Source organism: Gymnoscopelus braueri (genome assembly GCF_963280865.1).
Source record: "Gymnoscopelus braueri genome assembly, chromosome: 2".
Classification (NCBI taxonomy): domain Eukaryota; kingdom Metazoa; phylum Chordata; class Actinopteri; order Myctophiformes; family Myctophidae; genus Gymnoscopelus; species Gymnoscopelus braueri.
In genome coordinates this window covers 6636803-6659185 of record NC_137604.1, presented here as the reverse complement: position 1 = coordinate 6659185, position 22383 = coordinate 6636803, and the positions used below count along the sequence as shown (strand labels likewise).

At 39.3% G+C, this 22383-nt stretch overlaps 1 protein-coding gene across 1 annotated transcript; it reads left to right on the top strand.

The window, feature by feature from the left end:
* LOC308093636 (uncharacterized protein) lies at positions 1-17595 on the top strand (the record flags this gene model as incomplete). Its single annotated transcript, XM_080439967.1, has 5 exons — positions 1-57; positions 142-239; positions 4315-4413; positions 7396-7574; positions 17542-17595. Exons 2-5 carry the CDS (start codon positions 194-196, stop codon positions 17593-17595), a joined length of 378 nt encoding a protein of 125 aa, XP_080296093.1. The 5' UTR covers positions 1-57; positions 142-193.
* Between the last annotated feature and the right edge of the window lie 4788 nt (positions 17596-22383).

Genomic DNA, 22383 nt, shown 5'->3' with positions numbered 1-22383 from the left:
GTGGTGATCAAGCTGTCGGTCCGCCTGTTTAGAATTGAGAAACCTTCATCTCGTTGAGTGTTCATCCAACTAATTATTACGCATGAGAAGAAACGGAGAAGATTCCTGCTAGCCTTCATCTCACGGAGTGTTTGTTAAGAGGAGAGTTTAAAAAAGGAGAGTTTAAAAGTCAAACAGCTGAGTTGTAGCAGCGATGCAGAGAACCATGCTGGTCCCGGTCATCAAGTTACACAGACTTGGTACGTGTTTGTTTTCATTCTTTGATTTGATTCATTAGATTGTGTTTGATTGTGTTTCACGTTCAAGCTGCTCTTTATGAGGACAGCCCTCTATATGCTCTCATTTCTCCTCTGGTGGAGGATGCATGTGGGTTTAAAGGTGTATTTCGCTCAAAAACTGTCTGGCTGCAAACAAAAAGTAGATGTCAGAATGACCCCAGAATGTTTTAAAGTTGCTTGATTCAATACTTAGATATTCAATACTCATTTTAACACGCCCCCTTCCTATATAAACCCATTTTATTCACCCTTTATTCATTGAAAACACACTTCCCAGGTTCAGGTGACCCATAAATGTGTGCATTTTTTATGTTTACATTTTTTACAAAAATAAATGGGAAAAAAAACCTTTAAAAAAAAACACAGTCCACTCACGCATTATCATTCACCAGAACCAAGGACGTATGTTTTCAATCTAGCATGCTTAAAATGAGTTCTGAGTTACAATGGGTTTAAATGAGAAGGGGTGTGTCTGATGAAAATGGATATCAAATATCTAGATATTGAATCAAACAATTAAAAAACGGTCCGGGATGCACCCAAAAGTTAGAGTAGACGTTAAAATGACCCCAGAAGTGTTTTAAAGTGAACTACCCCTTTAAGACAAAATGATGAAAATGGACGTTAGGAAGAAACAGCTGCCGCTGTCCTTCTGCTGTGATTGACAGCGCAGGCTGTTCAAGTATTCAATGGTTGAAAGTAACTAAGTAAATGAAAGTACTTTACTTAACTACAATGTTGAGGCTTTTTACTTACCTGAATATTTGTACTTTTTCATCAGCAGTATACTTATACTCCATTACATCTACTTGTTGTTAACTATGTACAAGCTCTTGTTTTATTGGATCTTGTTTATTTGATTTAGCTCTTGCTCATTTGATTTTCCTACTTGTCTCATCTGGTTAAGAAAGTAGGTAGCTGATATATTGCACTTTTACCTTAGCGCTAGGTATTCTCTTAGTTGCTTGTTTTAGAAGAGAATGCACTTAAGACTTCTGGTGATTAGTAGTTTCGTTCCCTACCTATGTTGAATGCACTTATTGTAAGTCACTTTGGATAAAAAAGTCGGCTAAATGACTGTAATTTAATGTAAAGTAATGTACATCTCAGAGGCAAATTTTTGCAAATATTCTCTCTCTCTCTCTCTCTCTCTCTCTCTCTCTCTCTCTCTCTCTCTCTCTCTCTCTCTCTCTCTCTCTCTCTCTCTCTCTCTCTCAAACACACACACACACACACACACACACACACACACACACACACACACACACACACACACACACACACACACAAACACACTCTCTCGCACGCACGCACGCACACACACACGCACGCACACGCGCAGGCAGGCAGGCAGGCAGGCAGGCAGGCAGTTAGGCTGGCGCACACACACACACACACACACACACACACACACACACACACACACACACACACACACACACACACACACACACACACACACACACACACACACACACACACACTCTCTCTCTCTCTCTCTCTCTCTCTCTGCTCTCATGTCTCCTCTGGTGGAGGATACATGTGGCTTTAAGACAAATAGACGTTAGGAAGAAACAGCTGCTGCTGCCCTTCCTGTGATTGATGGCCCAGGCTGTTCAAGTATTCACTGGTGGATGGAACATTAGCTCTTCATCAGACAAAGGAGAGAATTCAGATTTAGGCAGGGGTGGAACGTAACAAAGTACATGTACTTAAGTACTGTACTTAAGTACATTTTTGAGTTGTTGGTGTTTAAAAAAAAAGAAAGAATATATCTTACTGGGGTATATAACTTTATACTTCTATTCCACTATATCTCGGAGCCAAATATTGTATTGTATTGTTTTACTCCACTATAGGCTTTTGAAAACTGTTGTTAAATTAATCTCTATCCTTTATATACTTCAGCTATATGAGAAGCGGATCCTTTGTTGTGAGCTTGTAGATAGGCTTTTTTTTTTGTTTAAGTTACACATTTTGATACATTCTGCATAATGAGTATATTTTGATGTCAACAATATTCCTACTTTTGCATCATTATTTAAAAATGTGAGCATGTGTTCCATCACTGGACATAAGACATGGTAGACTGTAATCAGAAGTCTGTTATGTTATGGACCTTAATGGCATGTCAGTGTGATTGTAGGCATCAAATGGCCCCTTACGAGCGTATTGAATCAAGCAATTTAACCCTTCCATTGTGTGTCCATTTTTGACCCGTTTTCAAGTTTGAATAGGTAAAAAGTACCCTTTACATTTCTTTATTGGAACGAGGCTTCATGATATCCTCAGAAATAGCCATTTTAACGCAACACAATTATTTATCATCATTTTAATTAATTCTGATGGTCTTAAAAAAAAGTGACACTTGTGGTGTTAGGGTCCGAAATGACCCTGCAGAGAAGTGTGGCTCAATTCCCCCCAAATTGTCAATATTCAATGTTTACATGTTTGAGAGTGAGAGAGACTTGTCCTCAATTAGCATTTGCTATCAGGAGTAAAATTAAGTTTGAGTTTATGAAAAATAAATGACTTTTTAACCTTCTATGGCAAACGGGTCAAACATTACCCTAACACCACTAGTGTCACTATTTTTAATAATATAAAAATTGTTTAAAGTTAAAAAACGAAAACAAGTGTTTATTATTATTTTATTTTTTGGAAGTGCGTTCTAATTATTATTCTTAATTATTCTATTATAGCTAGATAACGTCATTATCCATTGCCTTCATTATAGGAAATTTAATGAGTGAATTTTTACATTTTTATAATCGAAAACGAGATATATTGAAAGATGAAACCCTAGCCCTAAACCAACATAATATTTTTAAAAGTGTTTACATGGATATGAATGCATTACAAGTCAGCTATGAGGTGGGAGAAAAACATTTATGAAAATAATTATTGTTTGAGTATTTTGGGCTGATTTAAATCACGGATCAAATTTGTCCCTGAGCAATAATAATAATAATAATAATAAACTTTATTTGTATAGCACCTTTCATGACATGAAATGCAGCTCAAAGTGCTTTACAGAGCAAGAATATAATTACAGTTAGAACCAATTTAACAATAAAGCAAACAAAAATAAATCAAAATAAAATAAAAGCATAAAACAACATTAAAATAGGCAATACAGTGAGGAATTAAAAATCAACCAAAGAATCAGCTAAAAGCAAGAGTGAAGAAATAGGTCTTGAGCTGTGCTTTAAAGCTATCGACAGAGGCTGCCTGTCTTAAGTGTAATGGGAGTTTATTCCACACTGTCGGTCCGTAAAAAAGCAAGACTCTTAACCCCTAATTGCTCACAGGCCCTCATTGGAAACAAGACCGCAAGGACTTTCATGAACAGACCTGTTAAAGGAATTATCCTTATCCTTTACCCGCTAACACCACAAGTGGATGCAGTTTTCTAACACAATGCAAGGGTTAAAAAACTATGAAAATGGTGGTCTGTTGTGATTGACAGCCCAGTCTGTTCAAGTATTCAATGGTGGAAAGGAGGTGCTGTACTTGACTACAATGTTGATGCTTTTATTTAACTTGATTATTTCCATGAATGTAATGCACAATCTATGTAAATGCACCATTTACACACACACACACACACACACACACACACACACACACACACACACACACACACACACACACACACACACACACACACACACACACACACACACACACACACACACACACACACACACACACACACACACACCCTCTCTCTCTCTCTCTCTCTCTCTGTGTCAATGCTTGGTAAACAGCACTATGATAATATGCAGGCAACACTTTGTGAGTTTGTATATTTGCAACGGGCGACATTGTCGCTTAATTTAGAATTCAAATGAATGACTGCTAGACCGCTAATGTTGTTAACAACGCTTTTAATTTGCTCAAAGGAAAGCTGCGGCCAAAACGCTATAGCCTCCAGAGGAAGCGCACCTGCTCTCTCTCCAGTTGTTAACGTTCACGTGCAGCTCTATCACATCCAAGTCATTATTAACCACCTTATTGTACTCCTTCATTCTAGACCAGTGTGTGGAGTCCAGCCTGCAGGTGAAGATGACTTCCCCAGCAGCAGCCAGGACTGTTTCCATTAAACAGGAACCTGAACACCACTTCAACCTCAGTGAGTTTGATGCTCTCATTCTCTGCTTGTTTCTGTTCTGTTGTAGAGCATGTCATCTTACCCACTGCTCAGTGATGTTGTTGAAAGGATCCCTGGCCAATAAGCCAAATATATGCCTTAATACATTATAATTTTCCTCTCTAACTAAAATGTAAAATTAAAAACACCTTAAATATTGTATTTATTTTAGAAATATCTTTCACTCAATAGGGGCAATGCCCGTCGCAGGTTGATGATATCATACATGTGTCATTTTAGATTTTTATCTATAACCATTATTTTATACTTTGGGCTATTGAAAAACAGCAGATTTACGCATATGAGCTTGTAGATCTGCAATTTTAGAAAAATCCTGATCATTTTGTGCAAATCTTTGAATACATTCTTTTTTTTAAAAACAACATTATTAACTCAAAGCTTTGCTTCCGGAGGTCCCTGGAACAAAATATTTAACAAATGTTCCCTTTAAAAAAGTATATATTGAAAGATTTGCACACATTTTCATGATTTTTCAAAAATAGCAGATCTACAAGCTACGAGAATTTGCTTCGCTTTTCTTGGCTATTTTCTTTGAATAGCCAAAGAAATCTAAAATGACACAGATACTTTCCCGGTCTAAATGGGTTAAGGCATATTTGGCTTATTATCCAGGGGTTATTTTAAGAACACCTAAATCCAAAAGGAACACATTCACCTCACTAACCATGTGTCCACAGGACTCGGCGTATCTTTTACCCTAAAAATGCTATGTCTATCCTTGTCAAAACCATCTAACCCTGCACGCCGCTTAAAAAAGTTTGTGATAATTAAAGTGGCACACTCAGTGGTCTTGTGAAAAGAGTGTCTGTCCTGAGGTTGGGAGGATGGGGTTCGATTTTCCAGGCCGGGTAATACCAAAGACTCTAAAAATGGGACCCAATGCTTCCCCGCTTGGCACTCAGCATCAAGGGTTGGATTGGGGTTAAATCCCTGCGACATACTAACATCATGTCCAGGGGGTTTACTTGTACATTATGGCTGCCTCACACTGCATAAACAGGAGATAGAATTATTATTATTATTATTATTATTACCCTTATCATTATTATTATTAATAATATATATAGATATATTTTTTACAACGGATAGATTGTCATCTAAAGTGTGCCCTTAGTAACTATATTTTAGTATGCCTCGTATAGGTGTAATCATTTCGCTGTTCTGCCTTAACATTGTTATGTTAGCCTAACATACAAGGCTAGTAGGCGTGGCTAAACAAGAACAAATTATATATTTTTTTGCATAATGTGTCTGTTGTTGTTGGTCGTTATTTGCGGGGGATTTAGTGCAATATGTGTTCTGGATCCGAATTAGCCGAATGAAAGTAACAAAAACACCCCAAAAAACACACATTTTCATGTGCACGTGCGCTGCGCATACAGCACCTGCAACCTATAAGGACTTCCCACTGCCCTGGTACCCTCACAAAAACATGCTGTAATCATGGTCTCTATACTGCCTCCCCCTGGCCAGCCGGGGCGCCTGATGGAGGGGAAATGAACTGGTTGGAATAATGTGTTCCTTCCACGCGCTACGTCCAACAGGGGAAACTCTCCCCTGTCAGGTGACAAGAAGCTCATGGCTCTCATGCATTGAAGGAGGCATGAGCTCGGCCCTGGCCTCCCTAGGTTGGCAGAGGGAAGGTAGTGCCCAGGATTACATAGAAAATTGGCACTGGGTGTAAAAAATGGGGTTACAAAATCGTGGGATACAAAATTTAGAAAAAAGAAAAAAAAGAATAGAAAAGATGGAAGAAATGATTGCAAAAAGACACAAATTACTATCTTCATAGTTTCCATTTCAATAACAACAGTACAACAAGAATGATCATGACAATTGTTTTCCATAGCAACAGTAGCATCGTTAGCATAACAGTAAAGAAGACATTACCATGTGTAGCTACTTTGTAACGTATATACTAATAGCAGCAATATGGCAGATACTTTGTATGTTATACTATACAGTATTAGTAGCAAAGCAATATCAGCAATGTGACACATGGTATAAATTGGGCTTGTAGATCTGTTCTTTTTTTGGAAGGTGAATAAATTAAGAAATCATTGGCTTTAGTCAATCTTCTTTCGGCTAATTAGGGGACGCTGTGGGCGCTGGGGGCATGTCCTCTCCTCCGCGTCATCAGTGCCCACATCCTAGGTGGGGTTGGCGAAAGGGCCTTTCTGTGTGGAGTTTGCATGTTCTACCTGTGTCCCCTAGGGTAGGTACCCTCACAATAAACATGCAGTAATCCTGGTTTCTATACTGCCTCACCCTGGTCAGTCTGGGCACCTGATGGAGTGGAAAGGAACTGGTTGGAATAACGTGTTCCTTCCACACGCTACGTCCTACCGGGGAAACTCCCCCCTGTCAGGTGATAAGAAGCGGCCTGCTCACTCCTCATGTGTTGAAGGAAGCATGAGCTCAGTTCGGGGCTCTCCCCAAGCTGGCAGAGGGAGAGTAGCGCCCAGGATTAGAGTTTAGGCAATTGGCACAGGGTGGAAAAAAAACAACATTCAGGGTGATAAATTAATTAATACATTTTGTATAAAATAAATTAATAATAATAATAATAATTACCATCAGGGGTCGCTACAGAGGTTAATACTTTTAGTCAGTACTTTATTTAATTTACAATAAATGACAGTGTCTGTGAATAGCCTACAATGGAGCAGATTATCTGCTTTGACAGTTACGCTATTTAGAGTGAAATTAAAACCATAGTATATTGCCTTGCTTACAACATCACAATATATTGCAGTGTATACGTGACCCCATATCATATCCTCTGGTTCTTGACAATTCACAGCCCTAATTTCTGTCCTGTTATTTTTTTTTTCTTTTCTTATTCTAGGCTTCCAGCAGCTCCCTGTCTGTAAAACAGAGGAAACAGAGCCTTGGCAATTCACAGCCCTAATTTATGTCCTGTTATTTATTTTCTTATTCTAGGCTTCCTGCAGCTCCCTGTCTGTAAAATGGAGGAACCAGAGCCTAAAGAGATAAAAGAGGAACAGGAGGAGCTACGTCATACGCCAGAGGAGTCTGATGGGTCAACGTTGCCTTTACTAGCAGTGAAAAGTGATGATGATGATGAAAAGAAAATTGAACACTTCAAAACTCACGCTGATGTAGAGGACTGTGGAACATCACAACAAACTAGTGATGACCACCTTCTCTCCTCACACTGTTCTGAATCTGACACTGAAGACAGTGATGAGTGGGAGGAGAACAGGGAAGATGAGTCTTTAAACACACTAAAATCACACAAGACACAAAATATGGAAGGGCAAAGATTGTCTTTGAGCAACAAGCTGTTGCAGGACCCTAAATCATCAAAACAAACTCCAGCCATGGGGAATCGCACAGGGACCAAAAACTTTGGTTGTACAGAGTGTGGCAAAGGCTTTAGTCAAATTGGTCGTCTGAATAAACACATGAGGACTCATACAGGGGAAAGGCCCTTCAGTTGTACAGAGTGTGGCTATAGCTTTAGTGCTCATGATAATCTGAAAAATCACATGAGGATTCATACAGGGGAAAAGCTCTTCAGTTGTACAGAGTGTAGCAAAACGTTTACGTTTGAATATAGTATGAAAAGGCACATGAGGATTCATACACCAAATGAAAAGGCCTTTAGTTGTACAGTCTGTAACAAAGGCTTTGCCCTCAAGAGTAACCTCAAACCACACATGTTGACTCATTCAGGGAAAAGGCCCAAGCGTTTTAGTTGCACAGTTTGTAGCAAAAGCTTTACTAGGGGTCAACATTTGAAACTACACATGTGGCGTCATACAGGGGTAAAGCCCTTTAGTTGTACAGTTTGTAGCAAAAGCTTTGCTCGTGATGACAAGGCAAAACTACACATGAGGACTCATACAGGGGAAAACCTATATTGTTGTACAGAGTGTGGCAGAGACTTTACTCTAATGTATGATCTTCAACAACACATGACAAGTCATACAGGGGAAAAACCCTTCGGTTGTACAGTGTGTGGCAAAGGCTTTAGACAAATGGGTGGTCTGACAAAGCACATGAGAATTCATACAGGGGAAAAGCCCTTTAGTTGTACAGAGTGTGGCTATAGCTTTAATATTGATACTAGTCTGAAAAATCACATGAGAATTCATACAGGGGAAAAGCCCTTTAGTTGTACAGTTTGTACCAAAAGTTTTAGTACAAGTTGTGGGCTGAAACATCACACAGTGATTCACACAGGGGATAAACCCTATAATTGTGCAGAGTGTGGCAAAAGCTTTAGACGATTGGCTCAATTGAAAAAACACAAGAGGACTCATACAAACAATGTATAAGAACACGAAGACTCATACAGAGAAAACCCAATCTAGTTGTACATTGTGTGACAGAGGCTTTGCTTTCATTTATAATCTATAATCAACACATGCAAATTCATACATGGGGAAAAACCTTCTGTTGTTCCATTTGTTGCAATGACTTAACACATTCCATGCCAGAGTTTAATATCATAATGTACTCACCACTGCCAGCGATTTTTTTTTTTTTTTTTTTTTTTCACCTCGCCACAGACCTCGCTAAATACCTTATGATCGCGCGTTCAACTGTTTGTAGACACACAGGGTAGTTGTGTGAGTGGCCCAGAGAAGACATTTTCAATCGGCGACATTCCATTTTGCACTAGTCGCAGTTTCTAAAAAATGTTTTAAACAGCGTTCAGCGCGGAGAAAAACAACACCGAGATAATGGCGATTTAGCGGAAGCTTTAGAGCGACGAAAATCTTCAATTGACATTCATTTCCATATCCGGGTGTGCTACAATGAAATGTGTCACTGCGAGAGAGTGCTACAATGAAATGTGTCACTGCGAGAGAGTGCTACAATGAAATGTAGCACTCTGCGAAAAAAAAAAAAAAAAAGACTTCGCGTAGATCTACGCGACTGGCACGCTGCGCTGTTATTTAGGTTCGCGTAGATCTACGCGATTGGCACGCAATGTGCCAATCGCAAGTGTTAAGGATAATCAGAAACAGCATATGATGATACATACAGGAGAAAAGCCCTTTAAGTATATAGTTTGTAGTGTGAACAAAGCTTTAGTGAATTGGAAAATCTGAATCTGAGGTGTTGCTGTAATGAATAATCTGGAACAGCATGAGAACTCGTAGGGGGAAATCTCTTTATTTGTACTTTACTCAAACTCCGCTGAAATATCACACAAGGACACATACAGGGGAAAATGCCTTTAATTGTACATTGTGTGGCAGAGACCTTGGTGATCTGTAAATACACACTGATGACTCATAACTGATAAGATCTTTAGTTGTATGTTTTGCAGCAACAACTTAAATCATACAGAGTACTTACTAACCATACAGAGTAGGATACATTTTTCTCATTTGCCCATTCATGTAGTTTTCATCAATATTCAAACATTCACCATTGTTTTCTTACTTGGGATTTGTTTTTAGGTAAGGACAGAATATAGACATACTCCAAGAGCACACATAGGCACATTTGAGAAAGTGGTTCTTGTCTTTTTTTTAAAGATTTCGATCGACCCTTCGCTAAATCCCACCCCAAAAGCCAGTGTCCAATGCTAGCTTAGCAACCGTTGCTATGCTGGAGTATATAGTTTGGCACTGTTCCGTCAGTCGTAGCTGTCAATGTTAATCCCCACACATACAATAATTTGCAACATTAATAGCAAGAACAGGAAGACCATGATAACGCGATGGTGACTAAGAACCAGTAACAGATTCCACAGCTGCATGGCTGTGTTGTTGAACGCATACACAGCTTAACGTCCGGAAAGTCACACGACGCACCCGTCCAGGTGATGGCAACAATACTAATCACCGTAATTGTAACAAAGGTGCAAATCATAAAAAACTAGAAAAGTGCTCCTCGGAGCACAGGTCTCCGCCAGGTCAGGTAGGTTAGTGTGGGCCAGCAAAGTTCGGAATTCGCCAATCAGGCTTCGAATGTGACGGATCAGACGGATCCGTCTTGATCACTTGTAAAGAGATAATATATACCAATTTGTGTGATGTTTGGAGGAGTAATATAAAAACAATGTTTAACAAAAATCGGCCTCCTTGTGGCGCTATAATAGGGCAATGTTAAAAGGATGGCATTTGTTAGTAGTGCAAATGTGTGTGCACGGCAATCGTTTCACCGCAATCGGACGCTGTGTTCATGATTTGCGGCATTTTGTTCAAAACGGGCCACTCCTGCAAACTTTAGATGTAAATCTTAGCCAATCAGGATGGAATATGAAAAATCAAACAGATTTATCTTGATCATATGACTATAGTGTACCGATTTGCATGAAATTTTGATAAAATCTGAAGGACTAATATCCAAAAATGTGTTTTACATAAGTCGTCAACCTGGTGGCGCTATAAAAGGTACATGTGAAAAATGTAGGGCAAAGGACACACACACACGGACGGACGGACGGACGGATGGACGGACGGACGGACGGACGGACGGACGGACGGACGGACAGACAGACAGGGTGCAAAACATACTCTCTCGAAATGCCTTTCGGCCTGGTGGAGACAACAAACAAATCTGCAGTGATCTGATGCTGATGTGTTGACGCCAATGGTTACTTTGGCATGGTGTATCCTGAATCACTATTAGATTCATAAGCATCTTTGTAAACACATTTGTAGGTTAGGCTGTTCATATGTTGATAGCAGATGTATGTGTTATGGAGACAGTCAGTAACTTCTAAAGCCCAAGTTCCGAGTTCAACACACCACAAATTCTGAATCACAGCGCTGTCTGTTTTGGATTCCACACGTTAAAGTATAGTCTATTAATTAAGGTGTTTGTCTATTTATTAACTGCTATTATATGTAGTCTTACCATGCGTCAAATGCAAACTCCTGTCCGGACCGGTGATAAATGATAATGACGTTAAAGTTGCTTGAGTTAGATACACTGTTTCTCCCTCAAACATTTTCCTCAATTTTGGGATTAATTTAATTAATTGTAATAATTATATTTATATAATTATATATTTAATAATTTTATTTAATCAAATACAATTTAAATGTATATTCTCATGTTCTGTAAAGAAATAATGTGTGGTTGTTATGCAATAAAGTGCTGATGAGCAGCTTTTTTTTTTACTCTTAACTTTGTTTTGACACGCGTTGAATGGATTGTCACGTTATCATAGTGCAAAGTTGATGGGTGCCAGAGAGACAGATGATTATTTTTGTTGTAAATAAACTGTCCTGTTGTACCTGGAAATAAAATATTAAAGGTAGTGGGGGCCTCTGTTTCATCTCACTCTCAGCTAAGGGGTCCTTGGCCTGAAAAACAAAAAACAACATTCAAGAGCCCTACTATAGAATATAAATGGTTGAGAGCTAATCTATAAAGCTAGAAGAGTTATTTAGACGGCAAAAAAGGAGTGCTGGAGGAAGTACTGTAAAGAGCTAGGAGTATACGCCTCAGTAGCGGAAATATGGGCAACGATTCATTGAATATCAGGGATGAAGAGCAGAAGGAGGATGCCAGCGTCAGATGAAGAAGGGGTGCTGGCCAAATAGGGACATAGAGAAAGCAAAAATGTATGAAAATAAGTTCTGTTCATAGTGGAACAAATATTGGGGATGAGGGCATAAGGAAAAGGAATTAAACATCAACACAACACAGATCTAAACTCCAAGTAAATCGTATATTGCTAGTGCTTATGTTTTTCAATGACAGAACCTGTCAAGACCTAAAGAATGGAAAGACAACAGCACCAGGAAAAAGTTTAAGGCATATAGCCCTATGAGGTATGTAAGAGATTAGGATATTTAGTGTTCTCATCCTTCGCAGGTGATGGAGCAGTCTGAAAAAGAGGGAGAGGCACTTACAGTAATACATGCAGGGAGCTTTCAATAAAGCTAGGTCTTTAGCTGAGTGGTTAGTGAGCCCGCCTAGGGAGCCAGAGGCCCTGGTTGCCCCAGGTACGATTCCAGGCCACGCCAGCTATGTGTCGATGAAATGAAATGTGTCCCTGAGCAAGACTCTTAACCCCTAATTGCTCAAAGGCCCTCATTGGAAACAAGCCCGCAAGGACTTTCATGAACGTCCTGTTAAAAGGAATTATCCTTATTAACTGACTGGGGGGCTTAAAATAGCAGTAGAATTATTGTGGTGGTATTTTGTGGTTGGTATTCATGAAACTAAGTGTGAGGGCTTATTTATGTATGGGCAGGAAATAGAGAGAGTGTTAAGGACTTTAAATACCAGCACTGGGCGTGTCAGTGTGCAAGCAGCTGTCTGTGGGGGTGTCAGTCTTCACACGGCAGCTGATGGCTATAACATGGACACTGCAGAGGGTCTTTCACTAAATTGCTTACTTACTTCACTTCAGTGGTGAAGCCAGGGCAGGACGTTATGCGCTCAGGCTCCGCTTATGATTCTGGGGGAAGGAAAGCCTGTATAGAATTGAGAAACCTTCATCTCGTGGAGTGTTCATCCAACTAGTTACACATGAGAAGAAACGGGGAAGACTCCTGCTAGCCTTCATCTCACGGAGCGTTCGTTAAGAGGAGAGTTTAAAAGTCAAACAGTGGAGTTGTAGCAACGATGCAGAGAGCCATGCTGGTCCCAGTCATCAAGTTACACAGACTTGGTACGTGTTTGTTTTCATTGCGTTTTATTGTGTTTAACATGCAATCTGCTCATTATGAGGACCGTCCTCTCTGCTCTCATTCCTCCTCTGGGAGGATACATCGCACAGTGTTGATGGCTTGTAAATCTGTTCTTTTTAGCGCATGTGACAACCTTGTACTCTGCCGTTTTAATGCGCTGCTCCATGGATCTGCAGCCTGTCTGCTGGACACAGACACACTGTGGCACCGGGTCATAGACCGATACAGGGAGAAGAGAGAGCACTTTTATCTCGGTCAGAAACTAAAACAAATCACGGTCATTGTAAAGAGTAATGCAGCTTTACTTGGATGAGTAATCTGTAATAATATTACTGTTTAAGCAGAGTAATAAGTTACTTTGTTTCTCCTCTGGTGGAGGATACATGTGGCTTTAAGACAAATGGACGTTAGGAAGAAACAGCTGCTGTTGTCCTTCCTGTGATTGATGGCCCAGGCTGTTCAAGTATGCAATGATGGACGGAACATTAGCTCTTCATCAGACAAAGGAGAGAATTCAGATTTAGGCAGGGGTGGAAAGTACATTTACTCAAGTACTGTACTTAAGTACAGTTTTGTGTTGTTGGTGTTTTTCTTTTTTTTATGTATCTTACTGGGGTATTTATAACTTTATATTTTGATTCCGCTATATCCCAGAGCTAAGTATTGTATTGTATTGCATTGTTTTACTCCACTATAGGTTTTTGAAAACGTTTTAGTTACAAGTTACTTCGCAAACTTTGATTATTATTTTAAAACATACATTCATCTCTAGCCTTATATTTACATCAGCTATTTGTGAAGTGAATCCTATTTTAGTGAGTTTATAGATTGGCTATTTTCAAAAAAAAATTACACATTTTGAAAAGTTTTGCATAATGAGTATATTTTTTTATATCAATACGTTTGTACTTTTGCATCATTATTTAAAAATGTGAATACTTGCTCCATCACTGGACATGGTAGATGGTAGACTGTACTCTGAAGATGTGAAGTCTGTTATGTTATGGACCTTAGTGGCATGTCAGTGTGATTTTAGGCATCTAGATTTGTGTTTTATAGTCAATAAATTGGGCCTCATCCTTATTTCCTTACCAATGATACTAATGAAGGCTCTGTTCCATTCTGGTCAAACAGAGTTAGGGTGCTGATATTGTGCATGTTGGCTCACTGGAAACACTCTGCTACAGCAGTGGGTCTCAACGTGTGGTCCAGGGACCCTCGTGGTTCCTTGAGAGAGTTCCAAATGGCCCCTTACGGGCTTATTGAATCAAGCAATTTTTTTTAAAAACTTTTATTTAACTTGAATTATTTCACTTTTTCAATAGTAGTATACTTATACTCCACTACATCTCAGAAGCAAATACTCTGACTCTCTCACTCTTTCTCTCTCTCTCTCTCTCTCTCTCTCTCTCTCTCTCTCTCTCTCTCTCTCATTCACACTCTACTTCCGAGCTATTGTCCTACTATCTTTGACATGGATGTGTTTCTTGTAGAGAGAATGGTCTGCGATGTGATTATGAATTATAATCACATGTATGCAAAGCTAACTGTACACAGCAGCAACACATTGTACTCAACAGATCAATATGGATCATCAGTGGTACTCCCACCTGTAAAGAAAAGGCGTGTGCACTATTCATATTATTATCATTAGCCTATTGTGCACGCCTCAGAACTTTCTTGAAAGTTAGTATGAAAGATAATTTGCCTAAGTTTGTTGTTTTCTACTGATATTAATATCGCTCATCAAGGATCAGCAGGTAATAATTGGACAGAGAAAATAAATCAATGCACGAAAAGCAGCACTATGATAACATGCACACAACGCTTTGTGGGCTTGTAGTTTGGCTATTTGCAACGAGCAACGTTGTAGCTTGATTTAGAATTAAAAGTATTGACTATTAGACCACTAATGTTCGCTTTTAATCAGCCAAAACGCTATAGCCTCCAGAGGAAGCGCACCTGCTCACTCTCCAGTTGTTAACGTTCATATGCAGCCCTATCACATCCAAGTCATTATTAACCACCTTATTGTACTCCTTCATTCCAGACCAGTGTATGGAGTCCAGCCTGCAGGTGAAGATGACTTCCCCAGCAGCAGCCAGGACTGTTTCTATTAAACAGGAACCTGAACACCACTTCAACCTCAGTGAGTTTGATGCTCTCATTCTTTGATTGTTTCTGTTCTGTTGTAGAGCTGTCGTCTTACCCACTGTTTAGTGATGTTGTTAAGAATTCACACATTCACCTCACTGTGTCCACAGGACTCATCGTATCTTTCACCCTGAAAATGCTATCGTATCTTTCACCCTGAAAATGCTATCTTGATTTGTGTCAAAACCATCTAACTCTGTCGCTTAAAACAGTTCATGATGATTAAAGTGGCACACATGAGCGTGTGTTGGCTAGGGATGGATCAGAATTATGGACTATTTGATTAACAACTTTTTGGGGCAGACAAAAGTTGATTATAAATAAATACATATTTATATTTATGTATACATACCAGCTCAGTGGTCTTTTGAATAGAGTAATAGGACCTTAGTAACTATATTTTAGAACGCCTAGTATGGGTGTAATCATTTCTCTGTTCTGCTTTAACATTGTTATGCTAACGTACAAGGCTGGTAGGCTAGGCTAAACAAGAACACATTCATGAGAATATCAGAATAAATGTATGCAAAAGATGCAGTTAGAGTAGACCAGGGCTACTCAACTTAAGATGGCTCAGGGGCCACTCAGCAAAATACCAAAAGTCCAAGGGGCCGCCAGCTAAAAATGACGGTCGTATTTTGGATTTTGTAACACACACTACACATTGTTATTGTTATAAGAAAATATACTTTTTGACATCATATTGAAAGTGTACCTGTTTATTTTGTGTGTATGTCCAGTGGCATCAGTTCAGCAAAAGCTAAGGTATGGCAAGGTTAGGGTTGCCAGCTCCCAGAGATTGAATTAACGGACACCTATCCTAGGCGCGCGGCGAAGCCGTGCGGACGAAAAAAAATGGGGGTCAAACCCCCCAAAAAAAACGAAATGCATAGAAAACTATGCATTATACCTGTAACAATTGACGCACCTGTATGTATGTATGTCTGTCTGTTTGTTTTTGAAAAAAAAAAATTAGCAACACATATATTTGAACGGAAATGTATATTTTTATCCAGTGCTTAAGAAAAAAAAAACAAAAAAAAAAAACATGAGGGGCCGCCAAGACGCTGCGTTGGGGCCGCATGCGGCCCGCGGGCCGCGGGTTGAGTAGCGCTGGAGTAGACGGTTGCACCTTTCAAAGAACAGAGTCCTGTTACATGGTGAAAGAAGGGGTAATTTACATAAACAGTGAGTGCCACCTTAAGCTGATGCTTGCAGACAGAGCACTGGGTTTGGGACAAGAATAGAAAGGATGGAAGAAATTATTGAAATACGACACTTTTATTACTATCTTCATATTTTTCCATTTCCATTTCAATAACAACAGTACAACAATAATTATCATGAAGATTATTTCCATAGCATCAATAGCAACGTCAGCATAACAATAAAGACGACTACCATGTGCAGCTACTTTGTAACGTATCCTAATAGCAGCAATATAGCAGATACTTCATATTTTATACTGTATTAGTAGCAAAGCAATATCAGCAGAGTAAAGAAGACATTGCATGTGCAGTTATACTATATTATTAACAAAGCAATATCATATCAGCGTACTGACACCGTCATGACAAAGTATAAATTGGGCTTGTAGATCTGTTCTTTTTTTGGAAGGTGAATGCATTAAGAAATAATTGGGTTTAGTCAATCTTCTTTCAGGCTAATTACCATCAGGGGTCGCCTCTGGGTCAATACTTTTAGTCAATACTTTATTTAATTTACAATACATGACAGTGTCTGTGAATAGCCTACAATGGAGCAGATTATCTGCTTTGATAGCTACACTAAAGTTAGAGTTAAAATAAAACCATAGTATATTGCCTTGCTTACAACATCACAATATATTGCAGTGTATACCCCTGCATCGTGATGCATCTTTGCTGTCGGGCAGAAACCAGCTAACTCAATGTTTCACTTTTTGTTTTCATAAATCAGTGCTATTGAACACCTTTTATGTCTGTGTGTTGGTTAAAATAATATTGAAGCAATGAAAAGTATTAAAAAGCGCTCCTGACAAAACCAGCTAACTCCATTGGATCCTGAAACTTTCTGCTAAACCACCAAAATCCACCAAAGGGGGGTGGAGTTAGCTGGTTTGCTGACTACAGGCTCCACCCCCTTTTGACCTCCAACCTCATTGTGAGCTTGGAGGTCCATTCAGCTGTTTTTATCAATGATGAACAAAACCTCCCAACTCCACTTTTTGTTTAGTTTTTTCCTGAAAAATTAACATTTTAGAGTTATCATATTCTTGGCAAAACACAGGCCTAATTTCTGTCCTGTTATTTTTGTGTTATTCTAGGCTTCCTTCAGCTCCCTGTTTGTAAAGCAGAGGAACCAGAGCCTCCAGAGATAAAAGAGGAACAGGAGGAGCTACGTCAAACGCCAGAAGAGTCTGATGGGTCAACGTTGACTTTACTAGCAGTGAAAAGTGATGATGATGATGATGAAAAGAAAATTGAACACTTCAAAACACCCGCTGATGTAGAGGACTGTGGAACATCACAACAAACTAGTGATGACCACCTTCTCTCTTCACACTGTTCTGAATCTGACACTGAAGACAGTGATGAGTGGGAGGAGAATAGGGAAGATGAGTCGGCTTTAAACACATTAAAATCACACAAGACACAAAATATGGATGGGCAAAGATTGTCTTTGAGCAACAAGCTGTTGCAGGACCCCAAATCATCAAAACAAACTCCAGCCATGGGGAATCGCACAGGGACCAAAAATTTTGGTTGTACAGAGTGTGGCAAAGGCTTTAGTCAAATGGGTAATTTAAAAATACACATGAGGACACATACAGGGGAAAGGCCCTTCAGTTGTAAAATATGTAGCAAAAGCTTTAATGTTAAGGTTAATCTGAATAGACACATGAGGATGCATACAGGGGATAAGGCTTTTAGTTGTACAGAGTGTGGCAATAGGTTTACTTGTGATCTAAGTCTGAAAAATCACATGAGGATTCATACAGGGGAAAAGCTCTTTAGTTGTACAGAGTGTGGCAAAACTTTTACGTTTGAATCTAGTATGAAAAGGCACATGGGTATTCACACACAGGAAAAGCCTTTAAATACCTTTAGTTGTTTAGTATGTAACAAAGACTTTGCTTGCAAGGCTATTCTCAAACAACACATGTTGACGCATACAGGGGAAAGGCCCTACAGATGCATACTTTGTAGCAGAGACTTTACTAGGGATGAAAGTCTGAAACAACACATGCGGTGTCATACAGGGGAAAAGCCCTTTAGTTGTACATTTTGTAGCAAAAGCTTTGCTCGTGTAGACAAGGTTAAACGACACATGATGACACATACAGGGGAATACCTATATAGTTGTACAGAGTGTGGCAGAGGCTTTACTAGAAAATATGATCTTCAACAACACATGACAACTCATACAGGGGAAAAACCCTTCAGTTGTACAGTGTGTGGCAAAGGCTTTAGACAAATGGGTGGTCTGAAACAGCACATGCAAATTCATACTGGGGAAAAGCCCTTTAGTTGTACAGTTTGTAACAAAAGTTTTAGTACAAGAAGTGGGCTGAAACGTCACATAGTGATTCACACATAAACCCTATAATTGTGCAGAGTGTGTCAAAAGCTTTAGTCGATCGACTCAACTGAAAAAACACAAGAGGACTCATACAAACAATGTATAAGAACACGAGGACTTATACAGAGAAAACCCAATCTAGTTGTACATTGTGTGACAGAGGCTTTGCTTTCATTTATAATCTATAATCAACACATGCAAATTCATACATAGGGAAAAACCTTCTGTTGTTCCGTTTGTTGCAATGACTTAACACATTCAATGCCAGAGTTTAATATCATAATGTACTCACCACTGCCAGCGATTTATTGTTTTTAGTTTTTTTCACCTCGCCACAGACCTAGCTAAATACCTTATGATTGCGCGTTCAACTGTTTGTAGACACACAGGGTAGTTGTGTGAGTGGCCCAGAGAAGAAATTTTCAATTGGCGACATTCCATTTTGCAGTAGTCGCAGTTTCTAAAAACGGTTTTAAACAGCGTTCAGCGCGCAGAAAAACAACACGAGATAATGGCGATTTAGCGGAAGCTTTAGAGTGGCGGCGGATGGGAACGAAAATCTTCGATTGACATTCATTTCCGTATCCGGGTGTGCTACAATGAAATGTGTCACTGCGAGAGAGTGCTACAATGAAATGTGTCACTGCGAGAGAAAGAGAAAAAAAGACCACTTCGCGTAGATCTACGCGACTGGCACGCTGCGCTGTTATTTAGGTTCGCGTAGATCTACGCGATTGGCACGCGATTTGTTAAGTGTTAAGAATAATCAGAAACAGCATATGATGATACATACAGGAGAAGCCCTTTAAGTATATAGTTTGTAGTGTGAACAAAGCTTTAGTGAATTGGAAAATCTGAATCTGAGGTGTTGCTGTAATGAATAATCTGGAACAGCATAAGAACTCGTAGGGGGAAATCTCTTTATTCGTACTTTAATCAAACTCCGCTGAAATGTCACACAAGGACGCATACAGGGGAAAATGCCTTTAATTGTGGCAGAGACCTTGGTGATCTGTAAATAAGTAAATACACACTGATGACTCATAACTGATAAGCTCTTTAGTTGTACGTTTTGCAGCATCATACAGAGTACTTACTAACCATACAGAGTAGGATACATTTTTCTCATTTGCCCATTCATGTAGTTTTCATCAATATTCAAACATTCGTCATTGTTTTCTTACTTGGGATATGTTTTTAGGTAAGGACAGAATCTAGACACACTCCAAGAGCCCACTTAGGCACATTTGAGAAAGTGGTTCTTGTCTTTTTTTAAGGATTTCAATCAACCCTTCGCTAAATCCCACCCCAAAAGCCAGTGTCCAATGCTAGCTTAGCAACCGTTACTATGCTGGAGTATATAGTTTGGCACTGTTCCGTCAGTCGTAGCCGTCAATGTTAATCCCCACACATACAATAATTTGCAACATTAATAGCAAGAACAGGAAGACCATGATAACGCGATGGTGACTAAGAACCAGTAACAGATTCCACGTACCCAGAAAACGGTTGGAGGGTGCATTTTTCACCCCTTTGCCCAAGCTGAAATCTGCACTTAAACTGCAAGGCTGCATGGCTGTGTTGTTGAACGCATAAACAGCTTAACGTCGGGAAAGTCACACGACGCACCCGTCCAGGTGATGGCAACAATACTAATCACCGTAATTGTAACAAAGGTGCAAATCATAAAAAAATAGAAAAGTGGTCCTCGGAGCACAGGTCTCCGCCAGGTCAGGTAGGTTAGTGTGGGCCAGCAAAGTTCGGAATTCGCCAATCAGGCTTCGAATGTGACGGATCAGACGGATCTGTCCTGATCACTTGTAAAGAGAAAATATGTATCAATTTGTGTGATGTTTGGGGAAAATGTGTAGGAGTAATATAAAAACAATGTTTAACCGCAATCGGACGCTGTGTTCATGATTTTCAGCATTTTGTTCAAAACGGGCCACTCCTGCAAACTTTAGATGTCAATCTTAGCCAATCAGGATGGATTATGAAAAATCTAACAGATTTGTCTTGATCATATGACTATAGAGATCTTGTGTACCAATTTGCATGACATTTTGATCAAATCTGAGGTAAAATCTACTCCGACGTTAAAGTTGCTTGAGTTAGATACACTGTTTCTCCCTCAAACATTTTCCTCGATTTTGGGATTAATAAAATAATGTCATGCACATTCGCCAGTGCATAGCCTAATGCAGGCCTTGTTGACTAGATTTTGAAGAGATTGTGAAGCTCTTGCTCCTAAAATGATCGATTATTTAAATGGAGAAATATGTCATAATACATTCATGTCAATGGCTGAGAAGACCAGCTTGCCAGACCTTAGTCTGGCAGAGTGGAGTGGGTGGGGCTTAGCAAACGGTCAATTACAACTCCTGGTGCAAACGAGAGTTGTTTGCACCATTTTTTTTCTTATGTGTTTACTTTGTCCTGCAACAGTGATCTATATGGATGTGCATAACAATTCCTTGGTTGTGACATCAAACCTCTGTATTCAAGGCCAAGTCAAAACATAATCTGACAATCTCACGAACAAATACAATTTAAATGTATATTCTCATTTTCTGTAAAGAAATAATGTGTGGTTGTTATGCAATAAAGTACTGATGAGCAGCAATTTTTTTTTTACTCTTAACTTTGTTTTGACGTGTGTTGATTGGATTGTCACGTTATCATAGTGCAAAGTTGATGGGTGCCGGAGAGACAGATGAGATTTTTTCTCATCTGTCCTGTTGTACCTGGAAATAAAATATTAAAGGTTTCACTGTTATTCAAATTTTATTTGTAACACCATTACAGACAGGACGTGGTGGAGGAAGTGCTCACATTTTATTTTTCCGATTTTTATACCCTAGAACACTAACCATGGGGGAATTTCACGCGGCCAATTGTAATTATGTGATTTTCATAATGTTGCTGATATCTGAGGTTGGCGGGTCCTTGGGTACCTTCAGGATGCTCACTGACGTCATAGAAGGTATAGGTTTGTTTCCCTGCCCCCATCCCTGTTTTTTTCTACAGGGTGGTCTTCGGGTGAATTTCCCCCATGGTTAGTGTCGGATGGTAAAAAAGAGAATCCCATACTCCCACAATGGTAAGCTGATGCAATTAGACTGTAACTTCACTGGACAAGGCTCACATGTCCCAGGAATGGGTGGACCAAAGGAAAAGTTCCCAGCTCCATACATTTTTTTAAAGGAATATTTATTTTACAATACCCACAATTTTCACTGATTTTGCTGCTTTTTTATAGGAAAATAGGATTATTATTTGTTTGTTTTTTTGGTGAAATTTCATGTTGAAATATCAAAGAAGAGTACCTTTAATATATTTTGATGATAAATAGTTTTTATGGAATGTATTATATCGGGTAAAATACACCCATGGTTAGTGTTAGTGTGACTATGTTCATGGTTAGTGTTTTAAGTAAAAGTATCAATACTCAGTTACAAGTGAAAGTCTAGTATTCAAAATGTGCTTGTTTGTGGTTCACCCCCTTGAACATCATTCTATAAATCGTCTATCTACAGACTGACCGACTGACTGACCCGACCAACTAGGGCTGGGCAATTAACCAAAA